The 20,580-nt window shown below is 34.6% G+C and overlaps 1 protein-coding gene across 3 annotated transcripts in view; it reads right to left on the bottom strand.

The window, feature by feature from the left end:
* The window catches only part of EXOC2 (exocyst complex component 2), a 149,562-nt gene that overhangs the window by 23,669 nt on the left and 105,313 nt on the right, over positions 1-20,580 (bottom strand). For all 3 annotated transcript variants that reach the window (XM_068670943.1, XM_068670942.1, XM_068670944.1), the window contains exons 19-23: positions 20,477-20,536; positions 19,568-19,629; positions 18,599-18,665; positions 16,392-16,508; positions 11,831-11,972 (exon numbers count right to left, since the gene is read on the bottom strand). In XM_068670943.1, coding sequence (XP_068527044.1) covers positions 11,831-11,972; positions 16,392-16,508; positions 18,599-18,665; positions 19,568-19,629; positions 20,477-20,536 — 448 coding nt within the window. The remainder of the gene's footprint in view (positions 1-11,830; positions 11,973-16,391; positions 16,509-18,598; positions 18,666-19,567; positions 19,630-20,476; positions 20,537-20,580) is intronic.

The raw sequence follows: 20,580 nt of genomic DNA, 5'->3' as shown, positions 1-20,580 counted from the left end.
ACTTCTACCAACGTAGGTATTGAAGACTGCAGCATCTACTGAAGTCAAAGGCCTGTGGATTGGTAAATCAACTACTCACAAGAGTATACTTTAAATTTATGACCAAACAATGCCATAAGCTGGACTTAGGGCAGAATGTTATTTATCTGTGTGTTTACATATGCAGTGACTTGGAACCATACCACAGCAGCTTTTAGAGATATTACTGCAGTAAAAAACAAACAAACGAACAAACAAAAAGCACTTACTGCCCTCTACTCTGCAAGGAAAAAGAAAACAAAAAAAAAGATAAAAAAAATTTGCTAGGCACACAGCAACCTAGTGAGATCGCATGTTTATCCTATTTATTAGAGTGAAGGTGAGAACTCTCCCTGGCTTCCAAACTTACTATTTCATAGTTTTTCACTTCCAAGTTTCACTGAATCCAAACTGCATTTTGAAAAGGGCAAGAGTTTGAAATGAAGAATGTCTTTGCATGACCTGAACAATAGATCTGTAAAAATTGTTCAAGTCCAAATTTAACATTTGGAAGCTATCCGGACTCAGGAGTGACCCACAATAACTGGAAAGCTTAAGATTTTTCACAGTTCAAAGTAAAGGATTTTAATAATTTTGAATTACTTCAACCACTGAACAAGTCCAGCACTATAATTTCATCCAAACATCAATAAAGTTTAAGTGTTTCATTAAATTTAAATTGCTATTCGTTGTGTAAAGAAATTTTAAGCTAATGAAATGCTTTTTATTACAACAGATCTGCTGTACTGTTAGAAGTCTATCATATTTTCCCACTTAAAAAGTAAGAGTTCAAGGGCTTGATAACTTGGCTATACGGAGAATATGCTCTAGGCCGAATTTTGTATAGAATTTTTGTATAGAAAGCTGAGACTAAAATTTTTAACATAAAAACATACCCCAGGGCAGAAAGTGTTACCGAAGCTTGGAGTAGGCAACTATTTTCCCACTCTGCTAGCTTATTTAGCTGTCAAAAGTAACAAGGTACATTTTGGAGACTGTATTTTCATCAGTGTTTTTAAAATATTAAGAACTAAACATCCTTAGCTACAGTACACATTCATGGATTAGAAAATGTTCATCTTTATCACACCTTTTATGTCCTGAATTCAGTACTTGTTTTACTACTGACCACAATCCCCATTTGCAGCATTTCAAGCTGTAACCAGAAAACGAAGTGACCGATATCTTTACTGAATACGTCAATGCTTTTGGACCTTTCCTGATGAATCATCTTGGGCAACTTTCAGATATTTTTACAATTGTCTGCATCTGCACAGGTGGTATAGGAACTACTGCATCACTATATATCCGTACAGCTCTTGAAGGATCCCCACAACAAGTCAGTAAGCATCGTTATCGGGGGGGGAACGCACAGTGCTGCGGACTGTTTTTAACTAGTACCTACATGCCAAAGGTTAACATGACAAAACTATTCTTTAAGCACAAGTATCATGTATAGGAACCATATAGGAAGACTGAGTAACGTCTGTCATCATTCTGGCAGCTCTCTGCTAAGTCTAGCAGTTTTGACACAGTTTAGTTTACCTAGAACAAAAGCAAGCTTTTAACTTGGGACTTTAAAAGCAAAATTCGGAACCCTTATAATTTCAGTTAGAGGACTATGACTTAGGTAGAAGCAGCAGCAGGCACAAACCTCTACTACAGATCAGCCATTAACAGAAATGAGAGCCACAGTCACCTATGAGTAACAATAACACACCAAAGTTTCCCAAATATTGAGACCTGTAAATGCTTCTTCACCTCAAAGTGCTCCTGTGCATACACACGTCTAAAACTGTGAGCATGGCCTTCATATGATCTGCTAAACTGTTCCCCAGTTTCTACTGCATTAGTTTCTATAGCATAGGCTGTCTTGAGCCCAACTTTCAGAACAGATGTCTTTATTTCAACAGGATTTTGTCTGCAGCACTGACAGCCTCGAAATGGGAAATTGAATTGTGTGCTAACACAATATGAAAAAATGCCACTGTTCCAAAAGAGCAAATGCATTTAAATATAAAATAGCAGAAAAGAGATATCTCAGTAATGTTTCTGAAATGTATATAGCCAAATGCTGTAGAGTAAAAAATTAGTTGCATCAATACAAGACCATGGCACACAGACTAACTGACAGCCAAGCAGTAGCAGTGCAAGCAGGAATGCCTTTGGATTCTGGTTAGAGACTGCCAAAGGGACAGTTCCAGAGTACAAGAAAAGAATGGTCCCAAACTCTTTTTAGCAGCAAGAATTACTCTGCTAAATATTACTGCAGCGAAAGCAAAGCATCTACAGTGTGCACACCTGAGGAAAGAAATCTTTGTAGGATGAGAGTAAGCCCAAAGTAAAAAGCCTAACTGAGGAGTCTGGGACAACCCGATACAGTTTGAGACTACAGTTTTTGCATGTGGCTTTCTTTCCCTCTGATTGTTTCATTATACCTCAGACTGTTAAAGAGTATTGCAGAAGTTACATTGAGCATTATCAAGAAAATAATACAAATCTAGCCTCTAAGGGTAACTATTAAAGGAGCAGTCTAACAGTAAACCCATTCAAACACCTCATTCAGAACCAAGGCAAGGTTTTATCTTATTTTATTTTTTTTCTTATAATCAAACTCGTAATCAAATAAAAACAAGTATGAGTAACAGTAATTATTTACTTGGAGTTCTAAGCTTTTGCCTTTTTGTACAAGCAGTCATCATACCTCCCTTACCTTCCTGGTCTTCAGCTACGGCTCCCAAACCCACCTGAAATATCAAAGAGTTCTTCCACTCTCACCCCTCCCATTCATTCATTCCAAAAATTAGTCATTTGCCCAACCCACAAACCCAACTTGCCCATGCTCCAAAAGTTTTTCCCACCTCATTACAGTGACATGGGGCTACCCAAAGGATATGGAGGGGAAGAATCCAGGAAAAAGCTGTATTTGAATAAAGGTCTGACTTTTCCTACAAAAGATCCTCTCCTCCATTCCCAGCAGGTTTTCTTCATCCCCCAGAATGCTTTCCAAGAAAGAGAGCTCTAGCTTTGGAAATATTTACTAGTTCATTTAATTATGTCAAGCATTTTCTAAAACCAACATGTGAAGAGCAGTTACTGGTTAATTAAAGGAGATAATCTAAATGACCCTCTTCTCTTAGATGAGTATTTCACCAGCAAAGAAAAAGACAACAACTTTAAAGGGATCAAACTGACAAAAATGTTTGTTCGTATGAAAGCAACCTACCATATCAGACCTTCATATTAGAAAAAAATCACATAAAATCCCTTAAATTAACTTCTAAACTCCACTTAAAAAGTGAAAATAATATGCTTACAAACACATGAAGCTAAACTATGCTTAATATCTTTTAGCAAATAAATACCTATTACACTTTGAAGATCATAGCTCGTATCTGATACATTGGCTTCCAAACATTTAAAATGCCTAAATATTGGAAGATACAGAACCCAAAAGAAAGTATTCAAGAAGCTGTCTGATTTCACAATGCCTCTTTCTTCAGAGAAGGCAGTCTCCTTGATGGATTTTCAGTAGGAAATGTTTTGGTGCTCTTAGAAGTTCAAAGCCAGCTCCAGTACAGTGTGTTATTATGCAACGACAAGGCTTTGCATACACATATTTCTTTCTTCTCTTCTGGGAAGGCAGGTGTATAAATAGGGTGAAAAAATCTAGTTGTTCTAGCTATCACAAATTTGTTCTCAACAAAGACGTGCAAGTCAATAATAAATAATATGTTGGTTTTTGAATCTGGAGGGAAAAAAAAAAAACAACAAACAAACGAAAGCTGGCTGTCTAGTTACAAACAGTTGCAATGGTGAAAGAAAAAGTCCTTTTGCCCCTCAATAGAAAATACAGACTTTCTAGAGCTTATATTACACAAAGATGCGTAAGTGTCCGTGTTTGGTAATAAGCTCACCTTATGAAAACAGCTTTGAACTCTTCAATCAAATGCTGATCTACATAAACAGTCATAATTTGCTGAATGTTGGAATTCTAAGACTTGGTGACACGTTATGGGAAAATGGACACAAAGAGATTATTATTTGAAGTCTGGATTCTGCAAACACTGAAGGTCATGCTAAATGTATGGGATGAAACTATCCCCATATTCTACCTAAAATCAAAATGGATTCTACTAAAATCAAGTTGGAGCGTAATTCCCAAATCATGGTCCTCAGCAGAGCGTAGACAGAAATGCCACAAGACATTGCAGGAATGGGTTTGACAGGTAAAGCCAAAGTGAAGTTGGGAGAGAAATGGATAACAGTCTAGTACATAACTACTAGCAGTCTTACTGGAAGAAAACGTTATAAAACAGAACTGTGAGTAAAGGCAGACATGCGCAAAGCATGATGATAAGTAGTAACCTGGTTAAATTGCAGATGACGTCCTACTGCATTCCTGCACACCTAGAGTCAGGAGTCTCCTGAGAGCAGCCAACAAGAAACCTGACTAAAAGTCTTTAGGAGCAGAAAAAATTTAATGTAAGATGTGTGCAGAGGCACAAGAAGATACCTAATGCAGTCTACATGCAAGTGCAACTCACTATGTAGCATGTGAAGTCATGGAGAACGAAATGTCTATCCAGGATGGATACTGGGATTTCTATAGTAGCTTGAAATCAAAGAAATGTCCTGGCAGAAGCTACAGGAAATTGGAGAAACAGATGTTTCTTCTGTTCTCATCTTTTGTAACTGTTCCCTATGACTGAGAAGGTATGATGTCCACTCCATTTCCCCAGCTAGAATGACCTTTAATATTAATAATTCAGTCACGAACGTAATCTGTTAAAGAAATCTCACTGTTGCCAGAAGTAAGAAATGTAATGAAAAGTGGAGGTCTGAAAGTGAAATTGAAGAAAAATCTGAGGTTAAAATGAAATTACACAAATGAAGGTATTTTGAAACGTGCGTTAAAGTTTGTGCTTATGTATCAAGAAGCAAATTATTATTCTATTTTATTATTTTTTACAAAATGAGTTTAACAGGTATGGTACGAATACCACTGAGGTTTTAGTACACCATTCTACTCTGTCAAGAATTATGTGTAGTGTGCCAGATGAAGGAAGAGCAGTCATGCAACAGATGGAGTATCGTATGTGCTGACATGTCATTTAAGGATTTTGAATTCAACTCATTCTAGTAAGATTTTAATTGTTGATGCAGAACATTGTTAATATTTCTTTGCTATAATGACAAAACATCAGTTTATTAATGGATGTTGTAAATGCAGTTAGTTTGAATCAAAACCAGCATACTTTAATAACAGCACGTAAGAAGTACTGTGTATAAGAACATTAGTGTTCAAAAAAGTTGCTTCACAAACGCACAGCATATCTACATACACAGCTTTTTTTTTCAAATGCTTTTGTGCAGCACTGTTTTTTTCCCTTCACACTTCCAAGATGAGCTGGCAGCAGCTCAGTTCTTCCAGGACTTAGAAAAAAGACCCAACTATACTTAACTGCTGGATAAAAAAGAAAAAAAAGAAAAAAAATCACTTGCTGCTGCAGTTGCTAGCAGTTAAAGGTAAGTTCCCTTTTCAGTTACCAACTCTCACTGACCCTGAACAACCTGTACTTTCTGAAAACTTAAACGCTGCAGTAAAACGAAATACATTTGTACACAGTGCAAGAATGGGCAAACTGTAAGGCATGTAAGGCTTCAGCCTGCACCCTCTGCTTTTAGTCCACGAGCTGGATGAAATTAAGTAACTAATGGAATATATCCACGACTGCATCACAAACAGGTAACAAGCATTTTGTAACAAAAAAAAGCATAACTGACAAGTCCTTTTGCAGCTTTATTTGCCATTGCATAAGACATTTTTTAAACATTAGATAATCTATTTTGTATATGTAACAGAACTGTAAAAAACACCACTGTTTTCTCTCTGTTTAACCCTGCAATGAAATAGCAGAATTTGGCTTTATTAAGAACGAAAAGAAATACAATTCCTAAACCCAGGGCATCACTAGTTTGATCTGTGAGAATTCAAAATCATCTAAACCGAGTAAGATTAATTCTGAAACCATTCATTTGAAATGTTAGAAGCAATCTAAAGGGTTACAGAGATTTCAAACCAAACTATTTTGTGCATTTCAGTCAAAAAGTAATTGCCTATTTCTCAAAAAAAAAAAAAAAAATCTACTATATCCAAATGTTTTTTAGATGTAAATGCACTTGTCATCTTAAATGTAAGCAGGGTGCTGGTGCCCCAAATTAAACAAAAGAAGAAAAGTTAGGGTTGACAAGTATGTCGCTGTGTAAGTACAAATTAAATATGCCTTTTGATATTTCATGTTTAACTGTTGAGTACCTTTTCATCAGGCTATTGCCATTAGAAATTTTTTATTAGATTTTTAAATTAGACAAATAACAGATAAGAGATGTGACAAGTATATCAAATCTGATTTAGCAGATCTGACGCACTTAATCTTTTACTATAAGAGTGGCATTTGATATATTTGAAATGTTTCAAACAATTCTCCATTACCGTGACAAATAAAATTCAGATTTAACTCTACTATACTCCGCTTATGCCAAGTACAGAACGAATTTCTAAAAAAACCACAAACAACCAACTTCCATATGAAAGTGTGAGATTACCTGAAACTTTCAATGCAATGTAAAATTTTAAATACTACAAAAAATGCCAGTGAAACACAGAAGATACATATTTTGAGATTGGTAGACTAACCTCTGCAACTCTGTATACTGTGAATCTTGAATGAATGTTGCCTAGACTGCACAGCAGGCCAGCATTTCATAAATAATGAAGGATCACTGTACTTGAATTCCTTAGAAAAATAAACAAGTACAGTGTGGTAAGTACAGCCACACTGACTATGGTCTCAAATGTATGGGGACTGTTAGTTTTAGGTCAGAGGTTGGACTCGATGATCTTGAGGTCTCTTCCAACCTAGAAAATTCTGTGATTCTGTGATTCTGTATGTAGTAGTTGTATATAAACAAATAAAATATAATTACCCTTGCCACATTATTAAAAATTATTTGACATTTGCATGCATACCACATATTAATCATCTAAAAGATTGAAGGCCCCCATACTACAAATACTTTTGCGTATACTGCACAAACTTCAGTGCACAAAAATCTTTTCTATCCAAATTCAAAGTAATACGACTTCTTCGTTAACCTTCCAAGAGGCCCTAGACTTGGAATCCAGAAGAGATTAGAGTCTGATTTTACTTGTCAGGTGACTATGATGAAATATATGCATTTTAAATTAAATTAAAAAACAAACAAACAAAACAAAACACAATGAAATAAGAACAAAAAAGATGGAACGTAGAGGGGAAAAAACCTGTACGACAAGCTAGATGATTGACCTCTATACACAAACCAAAAAATAATCAAAAAACATACCTGGCAACTGTTTAACACTATGTTTCTCATTATCACCTACATCCCTCTTAATTCTGTCAGAAACATACACTAAATTAGAACAATGTTTCAAGCAAAAAAAAAGATTTCATTGTTATTGCGTGTTAAAATTGAAGACTTTGTTGTAAAGACTCACTAAGTTGCAATTGAAATTATAATGAAAATTTAAATGAAGTTATTTATTAACAATAAATAAGTTAATCATGCTGCCTTTTACCACCAGCAGTGAGTTACTCCTTAGATCAAAATAAAGGGACAAATATATAATTGCATTGTGTACAAGTTCTTACTGACACTCAGAACTTTCATATTGAAAAGGGCATATATATTGAAAAACTAAGTCATAAAAGTTTTAGCACACAGGCTAAATTAAAATTTGCCCAATGCAAAGAATTTGCCCTCCCTTATATTTAAAACTGTAACAAAAAACATATGTATAAGTAAATATCTAATAATTACAGGACAACTACCTAACAGGGCAGGGCGTATGCTTTTTCCACACTGAGAGAAACAGGGTATAAAGCTTCAGTATTAAACGTTTTTCCAAACTTACAAAAAAGATGGGTTTCTTAATTTCATTCTAATTTCTTCTTCATAACTGTTCATTTATTACAGTATTTCCCATTCTTACATTTTCCCATGAATTATGTGATGTAAGGAAATAGTGTCCCCATACTTGCAGACAAATTACTGGAAGGGCATCAATGACGTAAAGTATAGACTATGAAGATTTTTGGTAGGATTTTTCTGAATAGTTGATATATTACAAGACTTCAGGTAAGTATATTAAATATGAATGTTCAAATAGACAGGATTCAAAGCAGGCATTTTACAAATAAAGACAAAAACGCTCAACTGAGTTAACAACAAAAAACAGAAAAACCCTGCACAGGCAGGGACACAATCCTGCATCCACCATTTTTTCCTCCCATTTAATGCCTCATTGATTTTTCAAAATCTGTTATAGCTGAGGGTAGATTTTTTGCCTGTAACAGATCCAGTTAATTTAAAATCCATTTTTATCTTCAAAACAGCCTCCATTTTGTGAAGCAAGTCCCACGTGAAGAAGTACCCATGTTGGAAATAATGTTATTATTTAAAAACTAAATTATACTTGACTGTCTTTGTGTGTGCTTTCTGCAAAAAACTTACTGGCTTTTTTAAAAAAAAGCTAACAGAAAAACAGAATGGAAAACAGGAAATTTGCCTTTTTATTTGCATTTCATTTCAGGTCTGTCTCTTGCTTGCAGCATCCCTTTATATGTGTATATATATGTGTATATATATGTATATGTATATATATACATATAGCTGTATATATATGTTCATGTCTTAATTCTATTTCTAAATACTACCCTAATTTATGTTTACCTTGCTTAGCCATGCCTATTTTCTCCCTTTTTTTCCACTTTCATTCCCTGGTTGATCTCAGTCTTTATCACAATCTTTCTGTTCCACTCTGTTGCTTCCACTTCAGCCACCCTACTTTCTATCCACTTTTATATTCTCCCCATGAACAATTCCATCTACCCAAAACCATTATCTTCCTAGATAATCCAGATTTGGTTCTCTGCACTTGAATTCAAGCTTCCAGTTTCTTCCTTTTGCTAGGTAACAGCAGGGGGAGCATCAAGAACAGAGTACATGCTAGTGTTTGACCAACACAATTGTTCAGAAGAGTTGCAGGATTTAAGTTGTGGTCTGGATTACCACATTATCAGGACATTCTTAAATGTTATTTCTAACCAATTCCTGAGATTTTTCATAGTTACATTTTTTTCCAAAATGTCCTTTGCATTGATCCATGGCATCAATAGGCCCCAACTCTGGTCAAGTTTTCAGTGTCCAGATGGAATGCTTGAAAGTTTCAGACTGTAACAGTGAAGTTACTTACATTCTTACCTTATCTTTTAAACATGGGCAAGTTGATGTCTTCTCCCACTGCTTACTTTTAAAATCAGAGCTGTTACTGTCAAAACTTACCCTCATCCTACAACAAGTGTATTTGAAAGCTAATACAAAATTGAAAGCTAATACACCATACAAAAAAACTTCAGTACAAACTATCATGGCTTGGCTATCAAGAATAGTTGTATCCACTAACGAACACCAAATAACTTTGTCTATGCAATACTACATACCATTTATAGCACCCCTCAGGAACACAACTGACACCTAAATGTTTTGCCTTGCCAACACCATCAACACTTTCCTTTTTTAAAATCAAGGCTACAAAAATCAAGATCTAAACCGGCCAAATGACTCAAATCAAATTTTTAAGTTTTGCAGCCATAAGGACTACTGAAACACAGATGCTAACTTCCACTAGATACATGCATTTTTTTCATTACCAAACTAATGTGTTGATCTTTTAACAAGTCCTTGAGTATGCTCGACTTGGTCATGCCCATTCCCAGTCATCTGTATGTTATTTTAGTTTAATAATGTTGACACTTTTCGTGTTATACTTAAAGATTAATTCTATTTTTTTTTCTGTTTTCATTTTCCTCTCAAGGAAAAAAAAAGATGGCATGGCAGTACTGCAACATACTGCATCTTTTGGATTATATAAGGGTACATTTTCTCAAATATAATTTTGCTGTACAATTTCGTTTTGTTTATGACTAAAAGTTTATTGTAAAAATCAGCTATATGCTTGCTGATTATTTTTTTTTTGGTTGAGTACTAGATAAAGTCAGATTTGCATGTGCCCCATGAAGAGGTTGTTTGTTTGTTTTTCAGTCCTCTTCAATAATTAAGTCCATTTACCTCATCCAAAAGGAAGGCTTTCCCAGTCACTAACTTTATCTTAAGATCCCCACATATTTTCAAGATCATATAATTATGGCAAAAGGCAGACAAACTGAAGCTAAAGTCACACTTGTTATACCAATATTCAATACAGTACAACTGACAGGATTTATCCATCTGAAAGATGGATCATCAAGGTGAAGTTTGTAAAGAAGTGACTACATGTTCTTCTTAACACCTTTACTTTGTGGATTAACAGAAAAACTTTTTTATCACTTTAACTTGACACCTGTTGTGCAACACTATGACATGTACAGAAAGCTAATATACACCACCTTCACTTCGAATTCTGGGAAAAAGATGCAGATAAAGTATGTAAAACCAACAACGATCTGGAAAATAAACAGACCAAGGCACACCTCTAATAGAAGTTTGGTATTCTCTTTAAATGAAAAAAATACTACAAAACAATCCTAAAGGTAGTGTGAGTCGTGTAAGTAGATCCCAATGCACTGAATCGGGAACTAAGCACGTAAAAAGCTGACACAACAACTTTCTCATTGCTTTTGGGAATACAATCATGTCAAGCAAAAACACACTTCAAGCACAATGAGAAATTATGCATTATTCATATATAAATGTGAATGTATAAGATGAAAATTTAAGTTATTTCTGCTGTATATTGTATTAGAGCATATATTCCAAGCACAAAATTAATAGAGAAAGATCAAAGAGATATTTTTCTCAAAAGTAACAAACCCTACGTTTTTTGCGTATTTACAGCCCAGTGAACAAGCACTGCAGCTCTTGATTCACAGATTACAAGTGTGCTTCTTGTAATTACCTCCCTTATCAAAGTACCACAGAATTTCTACTAAGCTTGCTATATGCAACTCTGAGAAACAATCAAACCAAGAAAGTACAAATTGTCACGTCAATCATTGATTTATTGAAAATTAATAGTAGATCACCTCCAAACTTCCAAGTACTGTTACTAAAACTAATTTCAACTTCGTATTAGCTAGACATTCATATGGTGATTTAGATGGATTAGTTTTAGAAATGACAAATATGATGTTTAAAGGACCTAAATGTTAACATGCACAGTATTCACTGCTGAAAAAAATCAGATTCTTCCTTAAAATGGAGGTTCTTAAAGCACCTAAATAAATGACTAACATCTCAGTCATTCTAAATACCATATTCCTGCCCTTCTTCAATGGTTTAACAATTGTTGCTGAACTACTTTTATAGTATGCATTTGCTCATAATTTTACCTTTTCAGAACTGTAATTATGTCTATTACCAAAGTGGCCAGATTCTTTGGAAAAAAATTCCAAACAATCTCAATGAATTTCATAAGAAAATAGCAAAGATGTCTCTTATAATAATTTCTATTATATATAAGCAATGAAGCAAAATAATCACAAAAAACAACCATTAAAGAGATTATCAATGATAAAAGCTGCTTTAATCATTCAGGGGTATTTCAAAAATTATTTAGGAACTAAGTAAAATCTGTGAGAAAAACTTATAATAAGAACTTGTCAAAAGTTAAAAACAGACTAGAGAAAAGTTTTTAATTGTACAGTATATTTTAATTCCTATCAATCACTGTTAAAATAATTTCAGAGTTTAATAAGCAGATATTTACCTGCTGGAACAAGACAATCTTTCCAGTCAAAATATCCTGCGTAAATGCCAGGTTCTAATGACCCAACTATAGGATCTGCCTTGGATTCAATGTACATTTCAAACAGTCTCTGATCCAGCTCTTTCAAGGATTCCATACTAACCTAAAAACAAACAATCAAAACATATATAGTCATTAATTATATGAATTAAATTACATACGCAAAAACATTAGAACATCATCTTTAATTTTCAGTAGAGAGTAGCAATTACTTACACTTTTCAGTTCATAAATACCTATTAAAAAAAAAAAATAGGAAATTCCATATCCTCTGTCCATCCTAGCCACTATAAAATCTTTCCTGATGGTGCTCAGCAACAAGTTTTTTTTGGGAAAGGTCCAAGAAATATCAAAGCAGGCAGATCATTCTATAACTGTCTGCTGGCACGATTTTCTTCTGCCTGTCCAGAGGTCTTGATCTTCCACCAAGTAAACAACTGAATTTTGCCAATGTTTTAAAATATGTCGATAATAATTATTTTCATAAAACATGAAGATTTTCTTAGGATACTTAAAATCTACCAACTGTAGTGTTACAATTTCTCATTATCAGCTGTGTACTTGAAAATGCATAAAGGAGCTTCTGACTTCTGAAACCATGCACGTGAACTTCCTGACTCCAAGGCATCTCCATACAACAGATGCATAAGCTGCAGCTCACGAACACCTGCAGAATTCTATTTAACAGCTCTCAATGGATTTTTTAGTACTTCACAACACTTAGCCACACTGAAAGCTAAAGGGATATGTACAATTTGTTCATTGTACATGAACAGCTTTAGATTTTATACAGAATCACAGAATTTCTAGGTTGGAAGAGACCTCAAGATCATCGAGTCCAACCTCTGACCTAACGCTAACAGTCCCCACTAAACCATATCCCTAAGCTCCACATCTAAACGTCTTTTAAAGACTTCCAGGGATGGTGACTCCACCACTTTCCTGGGCAGCCTGTTCCGATGTCTAACAACCCTTTCAGTAAAGAAGTTCTTCCTAAGATCCAACCTAAAACTCCCCTGGCGCAACTTAAGCCTATTCCCCCTCGTCCTGTCACCAGGCACTTGAGAGAACAGACCAAAATACAGTGCTATTTTATTAAACACAGTTATCCTTCTATAGCTACAGCTTCTAAAGCAATTCTGGAACACAACCCATATCATAAAATGTTACAGTAGAAAGTCAGTATCTTAGTATGGCAATGTATGCTAAATGCAAACACAATACACTGAAAATATCATGTGAGTTCTGGTTAAATGTATTTACGTTTATGTGTAAGAGCTTAAGAAATAGAAAAGCAAAGCTTTAAACTACTGCTCATTTTCCTCAACCCGTATGGAAAAAGGCAGATTTATATAATAGGATAATTTGCAGAAACAACAGGGTTGTAAATATGAGGACGCAGAGCAGGGCTCTAGACAAAAGTGGGAATTCAGAAGAAGAAAGAAAAAACAACAACTTCTTATCATTCTTTTCTCTGTGAAGAACAGACAAAAGATTTAATGCTACAAGCTGCAGAATTAAGGATAAAGCTTCTTCATTGCATGGATGTTTCTAAACTGTGCTCTCCTTTGGCACACCTGCATATTGCCAAATGAGGAGAAAAGTAACCTGCAATTTCTGAGTCAGGAATAGACAGACAGATAAGCCTTCAGGAATGAGATCATGAGTGCATGGGAAAGTAGAGGTATTAATGAGATCAAAGAATCTGCTGGGTTCAGCAAAGTTGGGGTGGAGAAGTTAGTGATCAGAAGTAACAGAGATCACCACTTTCCTGGTTTTCTATCTGATGAACCTCCTCTAATATGTCACAAGAAGATCTATATATCCTGAGCACAGGATTTTCATAAAGCACTGAGAATCTGGCCCCAAGCAAGGAATCAAGACTACCTTCTCCTACTTCCTTTTCTACCTCACAGCCTGTTGACACTTAAGACTTGAAAAAGAAAACATTCAAAAATGCACTGCAATCTCACTAAACCCTATTTTTCCCCTTACACAAAACTGCAGAAATGTAAACCTGGAACGAGTTTCAAAAGATATTTCACTCCAATTTCTTATGATTAAGGAGAGTACGAATCCGTAGACTATTTCAGCTTAGGTACAAGTCAAGGGTGGAAGGATACAACTTCCAGTGGGAAGTTCCCATCAACATTCACCATTCAAAGGACCTGTGGAACTGCTTTGATTGTCCTTAACAAAGTGTTCTAGAATTAAAGGATGCCACCTTCTACTTCTGCAGTCACTCAATAAAAAGAGCATACGTATGTACACTACAGGTTCTTTTTTCTTTTTTCTTTCTTTTTTCTTTCTTTTTTCTTTCTTTTTTCCCCTCCCCTCCCCTCCCCTCCCCTCCCCTCCCCTCCCCTCCCCTCCCCTCCCCTCCCCTCCCCTCATTAGTTCACTTCAACCTGTTTCAGATTCAGTGCACAATCAAGATAATGGAGGGTAACCTTGTTTTTCAGCTGCTGGAAAGGTTACAAGATAGAACAATTCATCTGAATGTTATTTTGCGCCCTGGATGGAGTGTGAAGGGGAGGAGATGTCTTCAACAACATCCATTGTGTATACTCATTTCCCTGACTCCCAAGTAGGGGGAGTAAAATATAAAATATATTTTTATAAAAATGTACAATTCTCTTATTGATTTATTTCTGCTGTGAACGTCTATTTCAATTTTTGTATTAAAGCCATTTTGAGCCTTTATCTTAGTAACTACTCTACACAATCTGAACACCAGAACTTTGGAGACAATTATATTCAGAAGCTTAATCAAGAAGCTGTGATAACTATCTTGGGATGCACACATTTTATTCCAGTTGCTAACTGAATAAACTGATGAGAAAATCACCACGGAAGAGCAATTGTAAAATAGCTATGTAGAAATTAAATAAAATTACTGGTGAATGTTCTAAGTATGTGCAAAGATGGCATGCATTAAAACAAAGGGCCATTTGGCCATTCTTATATAACTTAGCTATTTGCACCTGTGGGAAAAAAAAAAAGATATAAATACGCAGAATGTAAGAAAATGTCCTTGGTTATCACTTCACTTTTTTTTTTTTTTTTTTCTTCAAAATATGGGATAATAATGATTTCCCTTCTAATTGGAAAAAACCCTCAACCTAACAAATATTTTTTTCCAACATAAAATACAATGTTCAATTTAATTTACAAAATTTAAAAATTTCAATTTACAAAGCTAACAAGTGAAATATATAGTTTTGTTTCAAGACTCCTCAGAAAACAGCAAATCCTATCTTTCAAGAAAATGCCAATTCCTTGCTTTATTTTTTTAACCTAATAAATAATTAAATAAACTAAGAGACAGATAAAGCTAAGTGGCATAACAAAAAAACTGAAACAAGCATCCAATCCTCCTAAACCTCTGTGAACTTATAACCTCTCTTAAAATTAATGAAGGTTTCAACAATTGCCATCTTAAGATGATACTATTTTATTATCCAAACCCTGCAAGATAGCATTATCGGCTGATTTGTACCAGATATTCAGAACTGCATCAGTCCGTGTTTTCCAAGGGTTAAAATAAATTTGAAATTAATCTGTGACTTCAACATTTGAATTTTGTTATTTGGAAACCTACCAGATATTTAAAGGCAATACTGTGATGTGGCTGTACAAGACAGAGTATTGAATATATAGCACGTCTCATTTGCCTATGTTGTCAACACTGTTTGTAGCTCAACTCTTGATTGTCTCAGCATCAAAGAATGATGATATCCAGAGTAATTTCATATACTGCATTATCAATACAAATCATATCAGCCACGCTTAAATGTTATTCAAAATAACTTCAGCCACAAAAAATCAAACATTCAGACAGAAGAGGACTAGGGATGTACTATATAGTAGAAGCATCAGTTCGAGTGAAATATTTTACTCTATACTGGAAGAGATAACATTTTACTTCCAATCAACAAATGTTTCTGGAAATACACCAACTTTATGGTCCTAAGGATTAAGTCACAACATTTCTCATAAAAAATGATTAATCTTTACAAAAAGGCAGGAAAATGAGACAGCTACTGCCGCCCACTTTGACATTTTCGTTCTTTGAAAAAGAAAAAAACACACACACAAAAAAAAACACAACAAAAAACCTGAACTAGTTTATGAACAACAGCTATCAGTAATGTAGATTGCCAGATGAAATAATCTATCAAGTGTATTTCTGTGATAATGATCTTTTATCCTCTGCATTAAGAAAACACTGTGACATTAAACAGCTTTACTGAGAAATCTGATAAGCTTTGCCCGTGAACATACAAATCTTGAATAAGAAGTCACATTTTCTACACTAGCTACCTAAGCCTCATAAGAATGCATACAACCATATGATCATTATTGTTGTGTCCATGAACTAACTGATGTTTGGAGTGCCACTCATATGTAGAAGACTCACTCAAGAGAAATTGGAACACTTGCAGTTAATTCCCACAGAAAATAAAGCAAGTGTAAACTTTTCCTTCAAGCAATGACACTTCATTCCAGTGTTCTCACTTACTTGAGTTATTTTTTCAACACCTTGAAAGCCATGTTTCTCAAAATGCTCAGCTATATTTAGGAAGGTATGACGTTCCAGATAGCGGCAGTTACTGAGTGCAATTAAAACTCTTTGTTCCTAAAAATTTGTTTTAAAAGAGAAAGAGTATAACAATTAGAAAAGAAAAACAAAAACAAGCAAACAAACAAACAAAAACCAGAAGTATCAGCATGACCAAAATTTTAGCACGACTAAATGTGTAGTATCTTATTGACTCTGTGTGTGATAGACATGCTGATAAATAAAGCAGAGTTTAGTAATATTTTTGTGAATAAAAGTGAGTAAATATAAGGCATGATGACTGAACATCTATGTTTTTTCTTATAGGATCCGGAGCATTCACTGGAATAACTGTGACTAATACAGAACTGTGGTTAAGATTTCTGTACAAAAATTAGGTTTGGACAATTTTCCAGGAAGCTGTTTCTAGCTTTTACTTTGTTTCAAGAAATACGCGAAGAATTATGACCATCATAAAATGTAATTGAAGATCATCTTCACCTTTACATCTCCACCTTTACAAGGTGGTTAAAACAAGAGAAATAAAACAGGTATGGCACAGATATACCCACCCATTCTACACTACCGGAAAGTTCTGAAGTACCCAATGAAATTTGAAAAATTCTAGATGGTTACAACTTATCTCTGTTCTTCTATTACTTTTTTTTTTTTTTTACAAGAAGATTAAATATGCTCTGGCGTTGAGATATCAGAATTGCTTTTCCCTGACCTTGGTGCAACAAGGTATAGTTTCCAAAGAGGAGACAACTAAAGAGATAGAACTACTTTAATAGATTTGTTTTTCCCTCTTCCCTTTTCTTTCCACTAATGGAAAAATACTTTCAACCTCAGATGGGGGTTCAGAATCAACAATGACAAATATTTTGCAAACAGAATTATTTGGCAATGAAATCAGCATAATCATAGTTGAGATCTGATTAAAAATGATGTTGACTTTCAGACTCAGAAAAATTCCGGACTGTTTTGTCTTCTAGCAATATGATGATTAGTACTGAGATGTGCAGTTGCCTACTACGTTAAACGCTCATGTGTTGGTATATATAATATTGACAAATAAGCATTTTACAAATAGTGACAAATCTTAGAATGGTCACTCACTTTTTCTGTTCTTGTTAATCATAACAGAAATGACAGTGTTCTGTGATTTACAGAAGAAAATAAATATGATACCATGGAAATCAAATATTGTCTAAAATATTTATTTATTTATTTTTAAATGTGAAATGGTCATACCCATGACATGTGGCAGGAAGGCCGGAACAACCACAAGAAATTATTTTGTCAACAATCAATATCAAAATCCATGTGTTGTAAGAATGAAAGATAGAGACTATAAATCAGTACAGTCTGCAATTCAGATACTGGATTTTGCAACCTGTGATTGTTTATTGTAGTGGGAACAACCATTGCTCCGCTCTTGTAAATGAGGGAACGCCAGGATTCTGACAACATTAAAACCTGCACCAAGTAGCATTAACCTCAAAAGAGCTTCTCACTAGGTTTCTTTCAGGTAACAAGGACATTTTTTTTCTATCAGAAAAAAATGTCATCATCCCCTCTAGAAAAAATTATATTAAGCAAAGTGAAAGTTCAATTTTTTAATTTATTAAAACTGCAACAACAAACAAACAAGTTACAGAAATAATCAATACTTACACTCAGCAATGTTAGTTTTTTGGGAAAAACTGCATTACTGACTATCTGTATCTCTATGTATTTTTAAAAGTAACTAATAACCAGACCAGTTCTTAGCATTTAAAACACGGTAATAAGTCAAAAGTTAAAGCATCAGATGTTTTAATGCTAGTGCCATTTTCACGGATTTTACTGATGCCATTTCTGAGGAGGGCCTGGTTTCAGAAATTGTCTTCATTACTTACTTTAAGATAGTATACTAAGATATCGTACATGGTGCTTTTAAAAATACCCTTATGCTCAAGCCTTCTAATCTTACATTCTTGTAAATATATTTCTTAATGTATATGTTAGAAAATGCCTCTATAATACAGACTTGCTCTCTAAAAAGGAAACCCCAAAAATCTGAAACAATTAATTAAGAAAAAAAAAAGAATAAAAACACCACCTTCCTGGAACTTTGAGAATTATTAAGTTTCACATCAGCTTTTAAAAACAGAAGTCAAACTTACTGAAGAAAGACTTGAGTCCTCATGAATGCTTCCAAACAAATCTGGAGATGAAACATCAACTGAAAGACTGGGAATATTGTTTAAATTGTGAGTAGCGCAGTGATTTTAGCTATTTGATACATGAATAATGAGTTCAAATAAACAGTTGGAACAAAAGACTAGAATTTTGTGTCAACACCCCAGCATCACCCCCTGCCTCACACAAGATAATAAAGTAGCCCACATTAAGATGTCCAGAAAGCCTGCAAGAGCTTTGTGGACAGACAGTACTGCAGACCTTTCTTTAAAGCATTTTCAATGTCTTCAAGTTCTCTGGTTTGCCGCAGATTCTGCTCTATTTTTACACCTATCTAGCCATCAGAGTCATCCAAATAGCAAATAACAATAGTATTGGGAACACAGTTAATTGGCCTCATTCTAATGCATATTGTGGGTAGTAATATTTGCCAACTCTCCAACATTTCACAAAAATTGCTTGTGCTCTGAAAACCCAGGCTATTCCGACTGCTTTGGTCTCCAAAATAACTGGCTGATGAGCAATTATGGAACAACCTTTCAAGAATTTAGCAGAAATACTAATATCTAGTTGAAATAGAAGGGAAGAAAAAAAAGGCAGTGGCTACATCTCCATGAGTAGATATTACTTAGTGACAAGGATAATTCATTCCACATCAGGTCATGTAAAAAACAACATACTTGCTTCTACAGCATACTACAAAGCCTGTCACTGAAAAAAATGATATAACAAATACCATATTAATTATCTTGTACAATATTTATTACTTTATATCACTCAATTTTTAGCATAAAATGTATCTAATTGTATTTCAAAGCAACATTAGCCAGAGGCAAATGTATTAATATGAAATATGTAACACCAGAGGGATAAAGTCACCACCACCACCAAAATGTGAGACCTGCACCCACAATTTCAGAATACTACAGTTGGGTCATGTTTATTTTACTTACTGTGCTGTATCTATGTCACCATCAGGTTTGGTACTCAATAGTTCCAAACAGTCTATGAAAACCTAGGAAACAAAGTACCATCCATATTTTCTGTCAGAACTGAAAGATAATCTCAAATTCACTTTTACTACAGTCAATAGAAGCAGAACAATCATCAACAACTTTCACTGTCTTAAACCTCATACACATTAGTAGAGTAGTTAAACGTTTTATATGGATCACACTCTTTACTTGTGGCGAAAAAATAGGTGGTTTTCATCCTGCTAAGTGATTTACATCAAGTATGGCTAAAATTCTATGATGATAAAAATCTATGATTTGCAAAGAAGGCATTGCTAATAATTTTCGTGTTCAATCTGAAGAGTAGTATCTGAAGAGTAAACATCACAGAAGCATCACTAAAATCCAGTTTTTGCTTTTACTCAAGATTTCTTGTCTGAGAATACTATAAAAATGTTTTGGAAGCCTAAAGCATGCTATTACCTGATTTCAAATATATATGGTTTTAAAATACCAAATTTTACTATGAAGAATATTGGTTTCCAACAACAACAACAAAAAAGAATCTAGATCCTCAGCTGATGAAAATCAGCATTGCTCCTTTTATGGTAGTATATCAATGCTAGTTGACATCAGCTCAGCAAGTATCTCGGTCACAATGATGGTGGTTCAGTAAAATATTAGAACACGTCAATAGCCCACACACTCAGGATTTGATATCATCAGGTTCAGCTAGGAACATCTACATACTTCTCAAGTCAAACATTTGGCACGATCGCAGAGTGTATTAGAGGAACAACATACTGTCATCAACTTAAGCTACCCTTTGGAAGTTGGGAAGTATGCAAAGCACACCTTTTTGTTGTTCACTTACATTCACAATTTCATACCTCAAAACATTTGAGTTACCTGCATGATCCCAATGCTTAGCTGGCACACATCCTCCTGCGTTTTCTGTTGCTGGAACACCTGAAGATGCAAGCACATTATTTCAATGGAGCAGCTTCACAAAG

Source organism: Anas acuta, chromosome 2 (genome assembly GCF_963932015.1).
Source record: "Anas acuta chromosome 2, bAnaAcu1.1, whole genome shotgun sequence".
NCBI classification, from domain to species: domain Eukaryota; kingdom Metazoa; phylum Chordata; class Aves; order Anseriformes; family Anatidae; genus Anas; species Anas acuta.
Note: the sequence above shows the minus strand (reverse complement) of the source record. Positions and strands in the feature narration are given on the sequence as shown.